This window comes from Rhineura floridana, chromosome 11 (genome assembly GCF_030035675.1).
Source record: "Rhineura floridana isolate rRhiFlo1 chromosome 11, rRhiFlo1.hap2, whole genome shotgun sequence".
In the NCBI taxonomy this organism is placed as follows: Eukaryota; Metazoa; Chordata; class Lepidosauria; order Squamata; family Rhineuridae; genus Rhineura; species Rhineura floridana.
Genome location: NC_084490.1, coordinates 14,905,479 through 14,926,185, shown reverse-complemented (window position 1 = coordinate 14,926,185; position 20,707 = coordinate 14,905,479). Strand labels below are relative to the sequence as shown.

The 20,707-nt window shown below is 40.4% G+C and overlaps 1 protein-coding gene across 1 annotated transcript in view; it reads right to left on the bottom strand.

Annotated features, from left to right (window-relative positions):
* Positions 1–20,707, bottom strand: part of LOC133367467 (vomeronasal type-2 receptor 26-like) — a 34,456-nt gene continuing 13,749 nt past the window's right edge. The window contains exons 2-7 of the mRNA XM_061591570.1: positions 16,044–16,201; positions 12,078–12,201; positions 9,125–9,982; positions 5,982–6,209; positions 5,347–5,473; positions 1–914 (exon numbers count right to left, since the gene is read on the bottom strand). Of these exons, the coding sequence (XP_061447554.1) occupies positions 1–914; positions 5,347–5,473; positions 5,982–6,209; positions 9,125–9,982; positions 12,078–12,201; positions 16,044–16,201 (2,409 nt within the window). The remainder of the gene's footprint in view (positions 915–5,346; positions 5,474–5,981; positions 6,210–9,124; positions 9,983–12,077; positions 12,202–16,043; positions 16,202–20,707) is intronic.

The window sequence follows — 20,707 nt, the reverse complement described above, 5'->3', positions numbered from 1 at the left end:
TCACTTAAATGCCAAATTTTTTTTCCTTATGAGCTGATCCCTGGTGTTTAGCTCAGGCCTCAGTATAATAATGTAGAATTTAGGGAGGAAGATGCAACCCAGCAATCCAGCACTAGAGGCCAAGATGGAGAAGATCTCCACAGCCACCATGTATTTCCCTTTGGTGCTCAGGTAGGTTGGGACAAAGGATAACCAAACACTGCAAAACATCAACATGCTGAAGGTGATCAGTTTTGCTTCATTAAAAGTATCAGGCAGCTTCCTGGCAAAAAAGGCCACAATGAAGCTGATAATGGCCAGAAGCCCCATGTACCCCAGGACAGTATAAAACATCAGGGCTGATCCCTCATTGCATTGCATAACAATCTGGTCAGTCTGGGAGTGCATGTCAAACTCTGGGAAGGGTGGCGATGTTGCCAGCCATACTACACAGATGCCAGTTTGAATAAGAGTACAGAGGATGATGACTGACACTGTCAATGTCTTCCCTACCCATTTCCTTATCCTGTTTCCTGGCTTGGTGGCCATGAAGGCCAGAACCACAGTGATAGTTTTAGCCAACACACAAGAAACAGCAAGGGAGAAGATGATGCCAAACACTGCTTGACGGAGAAGGCAGGTCACCTTTCCAGGCCGTCCAGTGAATAAGAAGGAGCAAAGAAAACAAAGCAAGAGGGAAGTGAGGAGGGTGCATGTGATGTTCCAGTTGTTGGCCTTGACAATAGGAGTATTCTGATGTTGAATGAAGATCCACATTACCACCAGGGTGATCAGAGAAAGCAAAAGAGCAAATGAAACCAAAATCATTCCTAAGGGATCGCCATATGATAGATAGACAATAAGTTTGGGGATGCAGTGATTCTGGTTCTTATTTGGATGCTGATCTTCAGGGCACTTGTTGCAGTTGACTGCATCTAAAAATTATAATCTCAATAATTAAAAAAATACATTTACCCTCTTAGCATATATGGCATCAACCATTCCTTGGAATGAAATACAGCTGAAAGCATAACTTTCTTGGGGAAGAAGAATTCCATCTCCTTCTTTCACTTGGGAAGAATTGTTATGATAATCATAATGTGGAACTTTGTGGTAAGATAAAGAGATGACAATGACATGGGATAATTTGGTTAATTTGTTTTTCATATCTAGGAGCATCAACACGTTGGTCTTGAAAACTCCTTTAATATATTCATAAAAATAAGAAGTTGAAAAGAGAATCCTTTAAGATTAAGAACTGATATAATTATTACAAGATTTAAAAGTGAATGGAAAGGTGTTCAACCAATACCAAAAAGGCCACAGTGATGGCACCAGGGGAGCCTGCCTGGGAAGGCTAATAGAAGGCTAATACATAACCCGGGGGCTACTACTGCATAGGCCCTCTCTCTGGTGGATGCCCACCTCCATTCATTCAGCAGAGCAGGGTCACTGAACAAGATCTTAAGTATCACAGAGGTACATATGGGAAGAGGTGGTCTTCCACATAGGCTGGCCTCATGCCCATGAGTTCCCCCACACATACACTTTGAATTGGGCTTGTAAGTGAACAAAGCACAGGTTTAAATTGGTCAAATCTCCTGTCCAATATAATAAGCTTGCACCCCTGTCATCATTATTCATTTTAGTTATGAATTGCTTCCTTTGAGGCATCTTGATGTGATTTACAGCTGCATTTCTGCAGTTTCTGTATAATTTTAAATGCACGTGCAGTGCTGCAAGGTTACCAGAGTTTGGGTAATTATAGCCAAGCCATTTTCAAGTAGGAATGAACTCAGCTGGCTTATCAGCCAAATCTAGTAAAAAGCATTTTGAAGCACACAGCTCACTTGAGACTCTAATGACAATGTTTTGTTAATAAGCACTTCCCAACTGCAAAAGATCATTTTAGGGGAATGCAACCCCACCTAGAATTGGCTGTGCATCACAGCCTTGGGTAGATGAACGATCAATCCACAGTATCTCCATCACGTCTGGATTCATTCTCAATTTGTTTGCCTTAATCCAGTCCTATTATTGTTGTTGTTGTTGTTGTTGTTGTTATCATCATCATCATCATTATTTATTATTATTATTATTATTATTATTATTATTATTTATACCCTGCCCTTTTTCTAAAACTGGAACTCAGGGCAGCTTACAACTAAAAATGGGTACATATAATTTGGACATATAAAAATCTACATTTAAAATAGAATTAAACTCATTACAGCATTAAAACAATTAAACATCACCTAAAAATACCTAAAACCGATTTAAAAATAATGTAATCAAACAGTAAAACAATACGGGATACCTCTAGAAGTCCTGTCTTAAACAACTTCTACTCCAAAAGCCTGCTGGAATAAATAAGTCTTCACCTGTCGACGAAAGGCCAGTAAAGCGGGGGCCATTCTTGCCTCCCTCGGAAGGGAGTTCCAAACCCTATGGGCAGCTGCTGAAAAGGCCCTATCTCGCATCCCCACCAATCGCACTTGTGATGGTGGTGGGACTGGGAGGAGGGCCTCTCCCGAAGATCTCAGGGCCCGGGTAAGCTCATATAGGGAGATACGGTCTGACAACTAGCCTGGCCCTAAGCCGTGTAGGGCTTTATAGGTCAAAACCAGCATTTTGAATTGTGCCCGGAAACAAACTGGCAGCCAGTGGAGCTTTTGCAACAAGGGAGTTGTATGATCCCTGTAGCCAGCCCCAGTTAGTATCCTAGCTGTCGCTAGTTGTACTAATTGAAGTTTCCGAACAGTCTTCAAAGGCAGCCCCACATAGAGCACTAATCTAAACGGGATGTAACTAAGGCATGTATCACCGTAGCCAGATCAGGCGTCTCCAGGAACGTCTCCAATGCCATGCCCAAGAACTGGTTCAGGGCTCATGCAGCCTCACCTACTTCTGATGAAAAATAGCTAAATCTGGGTATCATTCTCATGCTGGCAATACTTCACACCAAATCTCTGAATGACCACTCTCAGCCATTTCATTAAGATGCACAACAACATTGCAGAGAGAACAGAACCTGTTGGAGCCCCAAAACAAGACTGTCAAGGGGTCCAGCAGTAAATGGTCATCCAAGCAGGGGAGGAAAAAATACCAAGCACTGTCTCTCACAACCAACCAGAACAGCATATCCAGAAGGATACCATGGCTGATTGTTTATCAAAGACTGCTGAGAGGTCCAGAAAAATCAACCGTTCTTTTCTTAATGAAAGTAATCTCAGGGTGCAAATCCTCCTATCTCATGAGCCACAGGTTGCTCTGTTTTTATCCATTACAAGGGAGGTCCACACCCAAAGGAGGATGCCCATCCTCACAAGCCATCCTGTTGCAGGTATGGAAACTTCCCTTGCTTTTGTTGCTCTGCCATCAGTGCTTTGACAGCAGTAACAGTTAAAAAATTGTTTGCCAGGGGCACTGTTTAGGACTATGTGATTTGATGAAACAGATTTAATTGAGGGAAAGGAGGGAGGAAAGGACAGAGGGATGGAAAAATGCCTGTTTTATATTCACAGTATGGGGTTGCTCCTGGTACCTCTCTTTCACTAAAGGTTCAGGGGACCTCAATGACAGAGAGTCCCTTTTTTACCAGCTTTGGTTGACAAGACAATTACAACAGTTTCTGGACTGGGATAATCTGACTGCTGTTGTCTATGCGCTGGTAACCTCCAGATCAGAATAATGTAATGCACGCTAGGTAGGGCTGCCCCAGAGCTTGGTCCAAAAAGTACAGCTAGTACAAAATGTAGTGTCTTGACTGTTTATTGGAGCAAAATATCACCATTGTATTATGTGATGTTCCTATATTAATGTATAGATGGTAAGTGTTGGTTGTTTAGAAGATATATGGTAAGTAGTGAAAGAGGAGGGGGAGTGAATGGGCAGTAGAATGCTAGATGATTGGCTGAGTGTTTAAAATGGCTGAACGTATAAAAGGAAGAGTGAGAGTGGAATCAGGGGGGGAGAAGAGAACTGAGTGGGTTGCTTGGTGGGGTTTAGAGAGTTGTTTGCCAGGAGGGAGGTGGAGTTCGGATTAGTATTGAGTAAAACCATATGCTTATGTGCCTTAAGAAGAAATCTTGTTAATCTTGTTAGCTTTGTTATCTGTAATAAATACTTAATTTGGTTTACCAAAGGCCTGATCCTTGGCTGGGGTTTCACAGACCAGAAGGGAGGGTAAGGTAATGACCAAGGCTGAAGGGAAACTGTAACAAATGGTGGCAGCGGTGAAGAGAATAACAATACCAGTATTCAGAGTCTCTGGGAATACTAGTATTAGGACGTGACTGGTGGTTGCCTAGCAGGGGGATCTGTTGAGATCTGTGCTAGAGCGGGAAGAGAAACAATATAAAAGGACAGTCCAGACTGGTGGACTGGTGGAGTCCCTGGTGGTGCCTAGTGACAGGCAGTAGCCACGCGCAGGTAGGAACCTGACAGGGAGAGCCAGGGAAGGGCGTCACATATTACTCCACTGTTTATTTTATTTATTTATTATTTGATTTATATCCAGTAGGAGTCCAGGGTGGCAAACAAAAGCACTAAAGACATTTTAAAACATCATAAAAACAGACTTTAAAATACCTTAAAACAAAACATCTTTGAAAACATTTCTTTAAAAAAGCTTACAAGACATCTTTTTTAAAAAAGGTTAAAAACATATTGCTTTTTTTAAAGTTTAAAAGCATATTAAAAACCAATTCCAACATAGAAGCAGACTGGGATAAGGTCTCAACTTAAAAGGCTTGTTGAATTTCACTGGCTGTCAATTAGTTACTGGGCTAGTGGCAAGGTACTGGAGCTGGACGACAAAGACCTATATAGCTTGGGACCAGCATAGCTTAAAGATTTCATATCAATCATACTTTCTGGAAAAAAATCTCATCATAGGATCCATTCCATATGATGTAGGAATCAGGCCTTTTGCATGGTAACACCTTTGAGACTCCATTCAGTTATAAGTAATACTGGCATTGTAGTACCTACTGAAGACAGGCCTTTTAAGTGAACATTTTTCTCCATGCGTAATGGATTTTACATTGTTTTTATATATGTTTTTTTCTTCCAGTTGCTTTGACATGCTTTAAGAGAAGCAATTCACAAATGAAACGTGTTAGAAATTATATTAGGGGAAAATTCTCTACACCTTGCAGTTTAATATAAATGTGTGAACAGATTCCATGAAAATAATTATATTGAAAGTACTATGAAAGCTCTTTCTAACATCTACACATCAAAGTCTCAGTGCAATGCTGTGGGCAGTAAGTGATGAATATGCATGTGTAAAACAATCCTTTCAGAAAATTTAGTTTACAAACATCTGGACTACCATTCCCATGTAACTGTGCAATCTCTATGTACCTGTCAGGTTTGAAATCATTCCTTCGGAGCATTGAGGACAATCATAACAACAAATCTGTTGCCCCTCACGCACAATCTTGCTATGTCCAGGGTTGCAACTCTCAACGCATGTGGATTGGGGTAGAATCTATTAACACCCAGAAAGAAACGATGTAAGCAGCAGAATGTTGGAAGGGAACCTTTGGCCAGGAGCTTAATTATGCTCCTCCTTCAGCCTGCTATACCCTTTTCCACAAGCAATGTCCACACCTCCCACTTATATGTCCATGAATGACATCAGATGTGTCTAATAAAGATTTTCTGCAAAGGAACAATCAAGAGCCTTAAAAAGGACTCCCATTTGTTCCTTAGTAAATTGGGCTTTTATGCAAAGCCTTTCAGATTTGGCACCAAATACAAGCCCTACCTAGATTGGTTCCAATGAGAGCTCCCAAGTGGAGCTATGGGGCTTGAAGTAATCATCAGTAAGTGGATAAACAGTAACTTCAAAGAAAACAAAGAAATGCCACAAACAAGTATAAACAAATAAGGAAACATACAATGACTGGATGTCATTTTCTTGATCTTTTCATAGAAAATATGAAATGTCTAAACATCCAGGAACTTACAGTTCTGGAAATTATATTCATCCCCACCTGTTTAAACTTTTGATTCCATACAATAGCACTTTCATTGATGGTGAACTGCTTTTCTTCAGGAGCCCATTGGCCCATCCTTCCAACACGGACTCTACAGATGGACTTATTGGGGAACATGATTGTGTTGACGATATCATATCCAGTTGCTAGCTCTCCATTTTTATCAAAAAATATCTCTTCACCTGCACTATTGTTGAAGTAGATGTGTTTCAGAAAGAAGTGAAGCTAGATGGAAGAAAGAAAGAACATGAACAGAGGCCAGTGCTAGAAAAGGGCTGTGATTTTCCTGGAATTTGCTATATTGTCCTGTTGACATGCAACCCATTTTTGCCAGTCTAATAGAATACTCCAATTGGTGTTTCTTACTCATGTATGATAGATGTAATTTTGAATGAAATATTTACCATCTTGCAGATATGTTAGGAAGACAAAATTCAACATAGTTATGATTTCCAGTGACAAACTAGAATTTTTAATTGGACTCCTAACTTCAGAAATTTGAAACATAGGTATTAAACAGCAGTTTTTCCCCTTCAAAATTCATATTAAGATCAAAGTTAATATAAATCTAGAATGATGTTGCAGTGTCTAAACGTCTGTCATGAGATCATAAGAAAAAGGCACTGATGTATTATGCCAAAAGTCCATCTAGTCCAGAATTCTGTTCTCACAGTGGCCAACCAGATGCCTATCAGAAGCCCACAAGCAAAACCTGAGTGCAACAGCAACTCTCCCCTCTTCTGATTCCCAGCAAATGGTATCCAGAAACATGCTCCCTCAGACACAGGATATAGAATGGGTGTGCATTGGCTCTATGTGTATCCCAAATGATGAGGTGAATCGGGTTAAACTGGGGAAGGTGCCCCAGTCAGGTAACTCTGTAGGGTTGGCTGTCCAAAAAACACACACAAGGTATGACCTTCATTTTCCCCTAAGAAACAAAACCAAGCTAACTGAGGAAATGTCCAGAGCTCAAGTGGGGAACAGATGGAGAAGGGGATATATTTCTCTTTCATTTTGTGGGATAGGTCTAGCTTTTAATCTTAATGAATTATTTTCCCAGGGTACACCAATCACAGAACTGTAGGCTGGAGATTAAAAACTTATTTTATCCAAGCCTTCCCCTATATAAGTCAAAGGAAAGGCTGTATATCCCCAAATCCATGGTGCTAAGAAGTCCATTCTGATGGCAATGACTTTTGGGTTAACATGCTTGTTACAGAGAGAGGTTTGGACTGCATGAAAACAGTGGCAGAAATGCTGGATTGGATCCATTAGCCCTGCCCACCCCCACCATCAAGGTAAACTCCAGCAATGCCAGTGTTGGGGGGGGGCTTTTCATTTCTTTGTTTCACCATTCTAGCAACTACTTCTTATGGGCTGGCCCCATGTCTAATGTATGTAAATTTTCCATCTAAGAGTCTTTATAATGCATTTATCAATCCTAATATATAGAATATTACGCATCCAGGTATGCAGGCCCCCTCATATGATATGCAGGAAAGCCACAGAACGTTTAAACTTGTGAAACTTTTTCATTCTCTCTCCATCTACTTCTGGGCAGTCAGCCAACTTACTTTTGCTTGTATACATAAAGGTGATAACAGCTTCTATGAGCTCCTTATATGGTATGGACTACACCTGACTATAACTGACTATTTTATCAGCTACTTGAGATTATCTTATCAGTATCTACCATCAGTGATGGATTGTAAATGATGCAACTCAGGACATACCACTATTCAGCAATATCATAGCCTTGATGAACTCCAATATAAGGAGAGGGTTGTGCCCAGTCAGGGTCTAGTCTCCCTGGAGACTTGGCTGAAAACAAAGTAAAGCCTGATATGTAATCCTGAACTATAACAAATGAGAGACATATTGGCTAAGGCCACTGTAAGCATTATGTATGCACTTATGTATTTGTAACCCATCAGGACTTTGATCCTGACTTATATGATTCTGATGTACTGGTTGAGACCAGCTACTGTATATGTATAACTTGTATAACTAAGAAATGAATGCATAAAGAATAAATATTTTAAGAAATATTATGAAGACAATGTGCTGTTGAACTCCCATTTATTTTGTGATGTCTGCTAAGACCTAAGGATGTATTGGGCGGGAACTCCAACCTTAGCCTGCTTGTTCAGATGAACTGCTGTCAGAGACTGTGCAAGCTTAGGCAAGCATGATGTCTGACATATAATGACTCTGAATAGCCAGTGGGCAACAGGAAGAATGTAGGAACCCTCTGTCTTGTTCATTCACATGAGAGAGGCCATTCTGACAGTTTCATACTGATAGCATTCCATGTGTCTAACCTAGCTGTATTTGAGTAAGCCTGTGGGAGAAAATCTGGGCATCAGCTTTTAAACATCAACTGTTTTCAGGAGATTTATGCTTTATTGCCCCCTTTCATAATTTTCTCCCATGTTTTCTGAACGAGATGCTCTCCACCTGCCCCTGGCATGTCATTACCAGGCACCTTAAGCTTCTCCCGTATCCAGAAAAGAAAAAGATTACTTCTACCATACTATCTGTGAATGATAGTTTCTGATTCACAAGAAATGCGCCTTTCGTTGGTCTTCTCCCTTCTCCTGCACTCCAGAACAAAAGACTGTATTCTAAATGTGAAAACCTTCCTTGGGTTGATATGCATGTGGATTCAGGTAACTGAACCAGGTAATAGATCAAAGAGACAAGGAAAGATGGAAATAAAAATCTAAAGAGTTGTTTTTTGCTACAGCCCTTCAGCCCAAAATGACTGGTGTTCAGGAAGACACTGATTATTTGAGTGCAACCAATCTGGGTTCAGGCCTCATTTCACGACATTTATCAAGATAGGACCCTATTAGTCTTACTCAATCTTTCAACAGTTTTTGATACCACTGATAAGAACTTTAGCCAAAAGCATGTGGAAAACACCAGATTGGGGATTACTGGTGTAGAACATTTCAAATTTCTTTAAGAAACAGCCAATTTTAAGCCACTGGGGTGATTAAAAACATGCTAAATATTATTATTTTAAACCAATTTCAAAAACCTGCTGTACTCCACTTTTAAAAGTCCCATAAATCCAGACAGTGAGAAACATTTAGGTGCATACATTACAATAATGACAGATAGGATAATCTTACCTGCCACGGGTGAACATCAAGATATTTCCGTGTGGTTATATCTCCCATTGCCCTATGCTTAGATCTTGATGACAGCATGGCATGGAGAGCATGTGCAACAGCATAAACAGCATTGTAGATACTATAACTCTGACCAGACATCCCCATTTCAAACACAGTTGTAGGGAGGCTCCTCAACTTCTCTTCCCCAGTACAATTTCCTGTTCCTGGCATATGAAGATAATATTTGGGGAAAGAGCACATAAATGCACTGGACCAGAAATTATGAATGAAGTAAAGCGGAGATTGATTTGGATTTAAAGTCTCAAGGAACTCTTTGTATTCTGCCACATCATTAGTGTGGAGTATGAAAGACAAAGTGCCATTGAAGGATTTTGGTGTGAACACAGTATTATGAAATACAGATGCAAAATCCCAGTGAGCTGTTATGACCCAAACCCTCTCTGCTGGATTCATTTCAACATTTTCATGTATTGACAGAACCATTCGTAAGCCTTCCATTGACCGTGAATTCCCATGAACAAGAATCATGTTGGCTTTTATTGATGTGAGAACTGAACTTATTCTTTCCAATTTCTTATTCATGTGCAATGCTTCATCCCAGGTCTTCTTCAGTGTTGGAATAATTTCCTTAAAAGCAATACAAATATTGCTCTGCAGCAGCCAAGAAATGAGAGTCCTCAATAACATTTCTCCATTGTCATCATCTGAAACTATAAGACCAATCCAGGTCCATCCAAAATGCTGAAGCAGCTGGACAATTCCAGCATATTGAAGCCTTTCATTTGGGATCATCCGATAGACAGAAGGGAACTGTTTTTTATCACTCAGTGCAAGGTCAAAGGAGCCATAACTGAGCTAAGAACAATGATAATGATCTGTTTTAGACCTAACACCAATCTTTGATTGTCCCCCCCCCTTATAATTACTTCCTTCAAAAGTCTGGAAGGATTGAAGGTTGAGTTCATTGTATATTTAATCCTCAAATCAATACTGCACTCACTGTAAACCAGGAGTGGGCAACCTCCAGCCCAAGAGCCTGCTGGATCAGGCCAAGGGCCCATCTAGTCCAGCATCCTGTTCTCACAATGGCCAACCAGATCCCTATGGGAAACCTGCAAACAGTATCTGACCACAGCAGCACTCTCGCCTCCTGTGGTTTCCAGCAACTGGTATTTGGAATCATATTCTCTCCACCTATGGAGGGACAGCATAGCCATCATGGCATGTATCCATTAATAACCTTATCCTCCATGCATTTGTCTAATCCTATTTAAAGCCATCCAGACTGATGGCTATCACTGCCTCTTGTGTAAGTCCATATTTTAACTATGCACCATGTAGGTGTGAATTCCATAGTTTAACCATACACTGTTTTTCTGTCCTGAAAGTTCAGCTTCACTGGATGTCCACGAATTCTAGTGTTATGTGAAATGGAGAAAATCTTTTCTCTATCCACTTTTTCCATGCCATGCATAATTTTACACAATTCTATCATGTTGCCTCTTATTCACCTTTTATCTAAACTGAAAAGCCCCAAATGCTACAACCTTTCCTTATAGGGGAGTTGCTCCACTCGCTTGATCATTTTTGGTTCCTCTTTTCTGAACCGTTTGCTTTTGCATTTTCCCCACACCTCACCACCCACCCATCAGCTCATATCACTGTCTGAACCTCTGGTTTTTGGATGCTTGAAGGTGAGGGTGGGAAGGTGTGCTTTCAATATGGCTGGTAAAATGGGGTTTCCTCCATCATTTTAGCAGGGGGTTCCATGCAAACCTGCATGGTGTCCTCTGTTAAAGTGATGGGGGGAAATCCTCCTTTTGAGCAGGGGATTTTGTTACACACCCCTTCTTGAATCTGCATAAGGTACATTTTCCCCATCATTTTAGGAGGGGATTCCATGCAAAGCTCCCCTTTCAGGAGAGGTTTCTGATGCACACACACCCTGCATCATGGGGGAACAGGAATAAACTGGTGAGGGAGTGGTGACATGTCCAATTACACTTGATGTTATGTCACACCACATCCAATTGTGTGAATGGAATTAATGTGACATGGTGGTATATCACTCAAAAAGCCACATTTCCATAAAACAGCAGGTGAAACTGAGATGATCATACTTTGGACACATAATGAGAAGACATGATTCACTACAACAACAACAACAACAACAATTTATTTGCATTTAGCCATAGGCCATAGCACAACAAATTTCCAGAAAATAGAATAAAATAATAAAAATAGACAATATAATATAATATACAATTATATTAACAAGCCTAAACTGTAGAACAGTGTAAGGTTCATTGCTGATGGGTCTTACCATGAAGAGCTCTAATATGTTTAGCCGCGAGAGCAAAGTTGGCTACCGCCATGGTAACTGTACTATAATTATCTGCCAACAAGTTGGCTATTATGATATCAGGAGGAAGGTCAGCTCGAGGATTAATAAAGGGAGATAAGAATTTTTGTCTGGGAACATTATATAAAGAACATTTTAGAATATAATGGCCAAGATCCTCAATCTCCTTGTTTCCACAAATGCAATAGCGTTCAGTTCTCGGCACCCCATTGTATCTGCCCTCCAAGAGAGCTGTTTTCATAGTTTGAAATCTGATTTCAGTGTAAACTTTCCGTATCTTCGGGTTAGTAAGAATGGTAAAATAGGAAGCGATTACATGATTTGGTTTAAAGGAAGGGAACCATCTCGAAAAAGGAGATGTTACTATGTAAAGCCTATCTTGTACCTCGTGAAAATTAAAAATCCAATTGCTCAAATCCTTTGGGGAACATAAGAACATAAGAAGAGCCTGCTGGATCAGGCCAGAGGCCCATGTAGTCCAGCATCCTGTTCTCACAGTGCCAACCAGGTGCCTGGGGGAAGCCCGCAAGCAAGGAAAGTGTTAGAAGATTACTGGGAGACAAGTTATATGTATATATGCATACACACCTGTGCCATCTTGTAGATATTTAAGATGTGGGGCATCTGCTTGGAGTTATGAGGTGTGAGCCCACCAATGATGGCCATTAGCTTGAATGTCTTGTCACAGATGTAGTTAAGGGAATTCATCTTCCTTTGGAAAAGAACACGCATAGTGGCAAAACATTTTCCTATTTCATTTTGAACATTGAAAGCGAAGGTGGAAGACAGAGTGCTATTGGGTAAGAGGTGGGTGTTCTTGTTGATCTCATTCATTGCAAATGTAAGAACAAGCACTTGGTGGTAGTAATTTGGCAGAAGGCTGCAATGATATTTCAATGTAGGTTTAGGACAGTTGCATATCAATGGAAAAACAATGGACTTATTAGCCATTAGAAGCTACTCATAATACCAGACACAAATTATGTAGTAGAGAATATCTTTATAACTCTTAACTTTTAAAATGTTGACACTTCATTATGCTCCTTTGTCATCTTTCACTTTTGAAAGCTCTTTCAAAAAGCTATGTGTATTTTGAAGACTGTTCTTTTTTAACTGCATCTGAAACTGATGCAATCTTCTTTGATGTGTTACTATGTCTCTATGTGTCTGCCTATTTAATTTATAAATTTCTGGCCCTCGGGATATTATAGATTCATCTGTAGCCCGCTGTGATGAGTTCGCCGAGCACTTCCAAGATAAGATCGCATGCATTCGCCGGGACTTAGACTCCAATATTATAGCAGTTGGACCTAATGAAGTATCCAGATCACGGTCTTGTCCTCATTTATTGGATGAGTTTCAGTCTGTGCAGCTTGAGGATGTTGACAGGATCCTTGGACTGGTGCGGGCGACAACGTCTTTACTGGATCCTTGCCCCTCTTGGCTGGTGAAAGCTGGCAGGACCGGAACCGCCGGCTGGGCCAAGGAGGTAATAAATGCCTCTTTAAGAGAGGGAGTGGTCCCTGACTGCCTAAAAGCGTCGGTAGTGAGACCGCTCCTGAAGAAACCCTCCTTGGACCCATACAACTTGAACAACTATAGACCTGTGGCGAATGTTCCATTCCTGGGCAAGATCCTGGAGCGGGTGGTTGCCGGCCAGCTCCAGGGGCTCTTGGATGACACGGATTATCTTGATCCATTTCAATCCGGTTTTAGGCCCGGTTTTGGCACTGAAACAGCCTTGGTCGCCCTGTATGATGACCTCTGTCGGGAGAGGGACAGGGGGAGTGTGACTCTGTTGATTCTCCTTGACCTCTCAGCTGCTTTTGATACCATCGACCATGGTATCCTTCTGGGAAGACTCACGGAGTTGGGAGTTGGGGGTACTGCTTGGCAGTGGCTCCGCTCCTACTTGGTGGGTCGTCACCAGAAGGTAGTGCTTGGGGAGCATTGCTCGACACCCTGGACTCTCCATTGTGGAGTCCCGCAGGGATCGGTACTGTCCCCCATGCTTTTTAACATGTACATGCAGCCGCTGGGTGCGGTCATCAGGAGTTTTGGGGTGCGTTGTCATCAGTATGCTGATGACACGCAACTCTATTTCTCCTTTTCATCCTCTTCAGGTGAGGCTGTTAACGTGCTAAACTGTTGCCTGGCCGTGATAATGGACTGGATGGGGGCTAACAAACTGAAGACAAGACCGAGACGCTGTTGGTGAGTGCCTTCACTGCCCAGATGGAGGATGTTCATCCTGTTCTTGATTGGGTTACACTCCCCTTGAAGGAACAGGTTTGTAGCTTGGGAGTTCTTTTCGATCCTTCCTTGTCTCTCGAGACCCAGGTGGCCTCGGTGGCACGGAATGCTTTCTACCATCTTCGACTGGTAGCCCAGCTACGTCCCTATCTGGACAGTGACGACCTCGCCACAGTTGTTCACACTCTGGTAACTTCTAGGCTGGACTACTGCAATGCGCTCTACGTTGGGCTGCCCTTGAAGATAGTTCGGAAACTACAGCTAGTCCAGAATGCAGCGGCCAGATTACTGACGCGGACCAGAAGGTCTGCTCATATAACACCTGTTCTGGCTCGTCTGCACTGGCTTCCTATTTGTTTCCGGGCTAAATTCAAAGTGCTGGTTTTGACCTATAAAGCCCTACACGGCATGGGACCGCAATACCTGGTGGAACACCTCTCCCAATATGAACCTACCCGTACACTGCGCTCAACATCTAAGGCCCTCCTCCGGGTGCCATCCCATCGAGAAGCCCGGAGGGTTGTGACTAGAACTAGGGCCTTTTCGGTAGTGGCCCCCGAACTGTGGAATAGTCTCGCTGATGAGGTACGCCTGGCGCCGATGCTGCTATCCTTTCGGCACCAGGTGAAAATGTTTTTATACTCCCAGGCATTTGAAAGTGTATTTTAAATTGTATTTTATAGTGTATTTTATTAGTATTTTCATTATTGTTGTATTTTGACGTTGTTGGTTCTTTGTTATTGTTTGTTTTGATCTTTGATTTTGTTATACTTATTGTATTTATATATTGTGCTTGTTTTATCTCTTATGTACACCACCCAGAGAGCCTTTTTGGCTTAGGGCGGTATATAAATAAAATAAATAAATAAATAAATAAATAAATAAGTGGGTGAATTCTTTCCTCCACTTTCTCTCACCAGTTTTATCCATTTTAAGCTCTTTCTTCATGCCTCATGCTAAGTGAGATAGAAAACCAGTGACTGGGCTATGATTTTCTCTACAATGAAAATATTTCAACCAACATGGCAAGCAGAATATGTTCTAGCCATATCCTCAATATGTGTTGTTGTTGTTATTGTTTACATTAAGGCATTTTCTGTCATCTGGGTCTCTCCTTCCTGGCTGAACTTTTTGAAATGGGACATAATGAATACTAAACCTAAATTTCAAGAAGATTGGTAGGAATTTATCTATGGAAAGCCCTGTGATACAGGGGCTAGGTTGTTTTAATTTATGTTTGGAAGGCTCAGACTTTGGTACTAGCCAGATGGACATAAAACTGTTACAATAAGCAAACTTGCATGTTCCCTTGTAAAAAGGGAGATGTACCCTCTAAGGGATATTTGGGGAATATCCCTATGTACCTGTATACCATGATGTAATTTCCTAATGGGTGGGGTTGGTTACCTGGCTTCCTCCTCCTTTGTCTGGTTGTATTGTAGATTCTTGCATATTCTCCATTAACTTGAGGAGAGAAAAGCATCCACATGCTTCTCTTCCAAGATGACCATTACCATGGACTAAGACTTCTACTTTTTTATCTAAGCTAGAGCCTATGTTTCCTGAACATATGAAAGGTCTTGAGTAAACATTCTTTATCCCTTTTTACCTAAGAAGATTGTCTCTGTTGTTATTTGTGTCTGAGGGAAGGGTGGGCTGGTTTATTTTCATTCTGCTGCTTGCATTTATACCTCAGCTAAGAAATAGGACTATGAAACTGTGCCTATTTCATTTTTTAATACCAAACAAAAACTATGTTTATTTTCAAGAGAAATAAGTTTGTCAGGGCTTCATCTCATCCAGGAAGAAGGGTGGGCTTCAAATTGTCTGTTATGCTGCTCAGTATCAAGAAAAAACTGGGAAACATATGTCTCAGCACTATCTGGAGAAAGAATCTTATGAAGGTTTTCATGTATCCAAACACAATAAGAATCACTTTAATCAATGGAGAATAGCAGTCATCTTACTATGAGAATATTGGTTGGTTCTCTTGTGACTCCTACTTCTTCACATTGTTCTACCAGGCACAATAATATACAGTATATATAGAGAATAATGAATATTGAATAATGGATAATAAGGCATATTCAAACTAAGCTATTCAAAAGGAATTTTAATTCAAGAGTATATTGACTTTTGTCATATTTTTAAAAAAGCCATTTACTTACTAGACACTCATTTTCGGATCTGGAGATGTATCATATGGGATCTCATTAAAATCATGGGTTAGAAGGGAGAGAAATTCACCAATGGCAATGTTCTGTGGAATGCCAAAGTCATTTTGAACCTTTGGCTGTATACCAAATCCAGTGTTCACATTCCTGCTGACAATCTGAGGCAGCTGCAGCAGCAAAAGGAGAAGCAGCAATGATGTCCATCTGGCTACCAGCAAATCTCGTGCCCAGCTGGATACATTCATTGTGGCAGATACATTGAACAGGAACAGCTTCAACATCACCCTGGAAACCACACAGAGGTTCAGCAAAACTTGTAGTTTCACTGATTTCAGAAAGAGCTATTCAAAAAAAAAATGTATGTAAAAAAATGTTTTGAAACTTGCCTTTATAGGTGAAGATGACTATTTCACTCACTCATTTTAGTTTTTTCTGTCTTTCTGATAGCCATGGGATCCCACAACAATTACATGAGAACAGTGATTATGATAATTACAAGGAATATCATTACATTTTCTAAGAGCCTCAACTTGCAGCAAAGTTTAGAAAAAACTTACTTCGCTTCTTCATATCCAGTGCCTGTTAATTAAATTCTCAGTGCTGGGAATCAGGGCGTGTTGGGTATTACAGAAGGATAGGAGTGCTTCTGTAAGTAAAGTAAATACCAGAAACAAGGTTCTGTCATTATAAGCCTCTAAATTCTATAGCTTATAGTTTCTGTTGCACTAGAAACATGAAGCTTGGCACATGTGACCTAATGAGATGGTCGGAAGTTGATCTGAAAAGTTGATCTAAATTTAATTTAGGCTCTTCCATGCTATTCCCCAAAAAGAGTTTCCATTCTGAGCAGATGCTTAGCCAATCAATGGCTTGATAAAGCTTTGGATTGGCCAGGCCTAGAGAAATGGGGGAAGAGAGAGAGATTTCAAGTTTCTTGAAGTCCAGAATGTGTAGTTGATGCTGGATATGTTTAACTCACAAAGAGTATAAGCCACTCCTAACCTGATGTCTCCAGATGTTTTGATTTCAAAAAATCCTTTGAAAGTAGCATAAATATCTTTTAAATATTTTTTAAAATAAATATTTTTAACCTGGCTCCCATTAGATTGCTCTACTAAAATAAAGATCCTGAATCGAGTCAGTTGAAAGAAGGCGGGCCCCTATGTCACAATAGAGGTGTACATGAGAAGCCTACCTGCCATGGGTAAATATTCGAATGTTTCCATGTGGATCCATATCCTAATACCTTTTGCTTAGATCTTGATGAGAACATGGCATGGAGAGCATGTGCTACAGCATAAACAACATTGTAGATGCTGTAGCTCTGACCCGACATTCCCATTTTAAAAACAGTTCCAGGGAGGCTCCTCAACTTCTCTTCCCCAGTGCATTTTCCTGTATCTGGTACATAAATGTTATATGTTGGGAATCAGCACCCAAAAACACTGACCCAGAAATAGCGGATGAAGTAAAGCATCAGTTGATTAGGATTTAAAGTCTCAAGGAACTCTTCATATTTTGGCACATTATTAGTATGCAGTGCAAAAGACAAGGTACCATTGAAAGATTTTGGTGTGAATATATCGCTATGGTTTACAGATGTAAAATCCCACTGAGCTGTTATAATCCAAACTCTCTCTAATGGTTTCATTTCAACCTTCTCAGATCTTGACAGAACCATTAGTAAGACCTCCATAGACCCTGAATTCCCATGAACAAGGATCACATTGATTTTGGCTGAAGAAAGAATATAACAGATACTGTTCAACATCATATGGATTTGCACTGTCATTCTTCAGTACTCCAGTATTGGGATTATTTCCTTAAAATCAGTACAAATATTGTTCTGGAGCAGGCAAGGAAGGAAAGTCCTCAGCAACATTTCTCCACTGTTGTCATCTGAAAGAATAAGGCCAATCCAGGTCCATCCAAAACGCTGAAGCAGCTGAACAATCCCAGCATACTGAGAACGTTCATTTGGGATCATCCGACAGACAGAACTGTGTTTTATCACTCAGTGCAGGGTCAAAGGAGCCATAACTGAACTAAGAACAATGACAATGGCTTTCTAAAACCTAACAACGATATCTGATTGTTCCTCATTTTTTTTTTAAAAAAAACACCTTCCTACAAAGGTGCGGCTGGATAGGAGATTGAGCTCATTGTACATTTGATCTTCCAACTAGGTAGGGGATGTACTGCTTGTTCTCATTTCAACTGCATTCCATCAAACTGACAGACAGTTCCTTTCTATAATCACTTGTTTATCACTATCTAGTGCTGCTCCCAGTTCATTTTGTTTCTCCCAAATGATAACAATGTTTTATCATGGTGTCTAACAAAAGGAAGGAAAGCAGCAGCCTGTCCACTCACCCAATCACCACTTCCTTCGAGAGAGGTCTTATACGGGGGGGGGGGAGAGAGAGAGAGGCTATGTCCTCAGCAAAACCTTTTTTGTCTTTGCCTAAGCAGCATCACTCCCACCCTGCAAAATAACACACAGAGAGAACCCAAAAACCCTCTCCCCCCAAAAAAAGAAACTTTGGGAAAGGAAGAGAGAGTCTAACCTAGCTGCAACAATGCACATTTGCATGGAACTTAGTCCGACTGAACTCAGATGGGCTTACTTCTGATTAGGCATGTGTAGGATTGCACTGTTGAAAACACTGGTTCTGGATGTCAGTCTCTCTCTCTACCTCCTTTGACACACACACACAAAGAGAGGGAATAAGTGAGGGAGAGAGAAGGGAGGAGAGAATTCTGAGGAATCAGAACTTAAAAGTGCAATGAGATTGAGTCCCAATGTTTCCCCAGCTTCTCTTTTGTTTGCCATTCTCTCTCTCTCTCTCTCCCATTTCTCCCCGCTAGCCTCCATATGTGATTCTCCCCTCTGGTGGGAGAAAGCAAAGATCAAGTCAGTTTCACAGGCTGTTAGCAAACACCAAAGCAAAGACAGCCTGAAAGACAGGCTCATCAGTTTCACTTAACCTTATATTCAATGCATTTTTAAAAAGCCAGTTTTGGGAACAGCTGCAGGTTCTTGCAGCATTCAAGACTGGTCTGCCAGAGATAGTGACCCTATGAACTATTGGGGATCAAATGTCAGCTTCAAGTTTAGTGGGATCCTTGCCCATCCCTACTTCCAACAAATATTGCACTCTCCAATACAGTAATCTGGAAAGTATTACTAAAGGGCTAGGAATGTGGTAGATAAAAAAACACAAAGCCACATAAATTTGATCTGAGAATTGGTGGAGAAAAATGTGTTCCATCCTTTTTGTGCCCATGTTAACATTTGTCTCCAAATTTCTTGCTCTAAGCAGTTTTTCCACTCCTGTAAGAACTTGAACATGGCTTCATGCGCTATGAACTATGCGAAAGAATTATTTGGAGTGGAGAAGTAGGAAGCAATGAAAGAATTAAATGTGTTAGTGAGTGTGTGTGCTCACACACACTTTCATACAGGGCATATTTCAAGTACCAATTTCCATCCTGCAGCGGCAGGGGTTCCCAATATTGAATAAGTGAGAGCAGCATCAAGAACCTGACTTCTTTCAAACATTTGACTATTTCTCACACACCCAGAATAGAGATTCTTGAAACAGTAATTTGTTATAAGGGAGACCTCCTGCCTACCATTTTGGGCAAAACCACCCCAGCAGAGCACCATAACCTTAAAGTGTGTGATGGAAGTCAAATCATTCTATATTTCCATATAGGGAGGCAGTGGGGTTTAGTGAACATGTTTTGCACACCCCAACCATGCTGATCAGCATTTAGCAGGAAGTACACCCCAGGTAACAAGAACACAAGGCCAAAGATCCTAGCAAACCTGTCAGCAACAGAAGATAGTTGGAGAAATTCCCTCCATCCAAAAGTTCCCTTGGGTGTTTACCACTCCAATTAATCCTAATTTAATTGCATGCTCTGGAAACATTTTTTTTTTAATAATTTTTATTCAAATTTTTCCAAAAACAAACAAAACAAAATAAAAAAAACATAACAATACAACAACAAAAAGTAAAAATAAAATAATTGACTTCCGATTTGTCGCAGATCAGCTATAAGTATATAATATACATCAAACCTGTCCCTTAATATATACATACAGAATCCCTTTTCTCCATAGGCTGTCTTAATTAATCGTCAAATCCCAGTATCATCATTTTATTTTGATCTTTCAACAAAAAGTCTAAGAGAGGCTTCCATTCCTTAAGAAATGTATCTGTCGATTTTTCTCTAAGTAAACATGTCAATTTATCCATTTCTACTAAGTCCATTAATTTCAATAGCCATTCTTCCCTTGTTGGTGTTGATTCCATTTTCCACTTTTGTGCATATAATAATCTTGCTGCCGTAATCATATATAATATTATTCTTCCATATTTCTTTTCTATTTGTTTATCCATAAAACCCAATAAAAAAAATTCTGGTTTTGACTGAATATTTATCTTTAGAATTTTTTGCATCTTCCTACCTATCTGTGCCCAAAATGATTTTGCCTTTTTACACAACCACCACATATGATAAAATGATCCTTCTTGTTGTTTACATTTCCAACAAACATTAGAAACATTACTATACATTTTTGACAACTTTTCTGGAGTCATGTACCAACGGTACATCATTTTATAAAAATTTTCTTTAAGATTATAGCATAGTGTAAATTTCAAGCCTTTTTTCCACATATTTTCCCATTGATCCATTTGTATGTTATAACCAAAATTTTTTGCCCACTTTACCATACACTCTTTTACTTGTTCTTCCTCCATATCCATTTTCAGTAAGAGT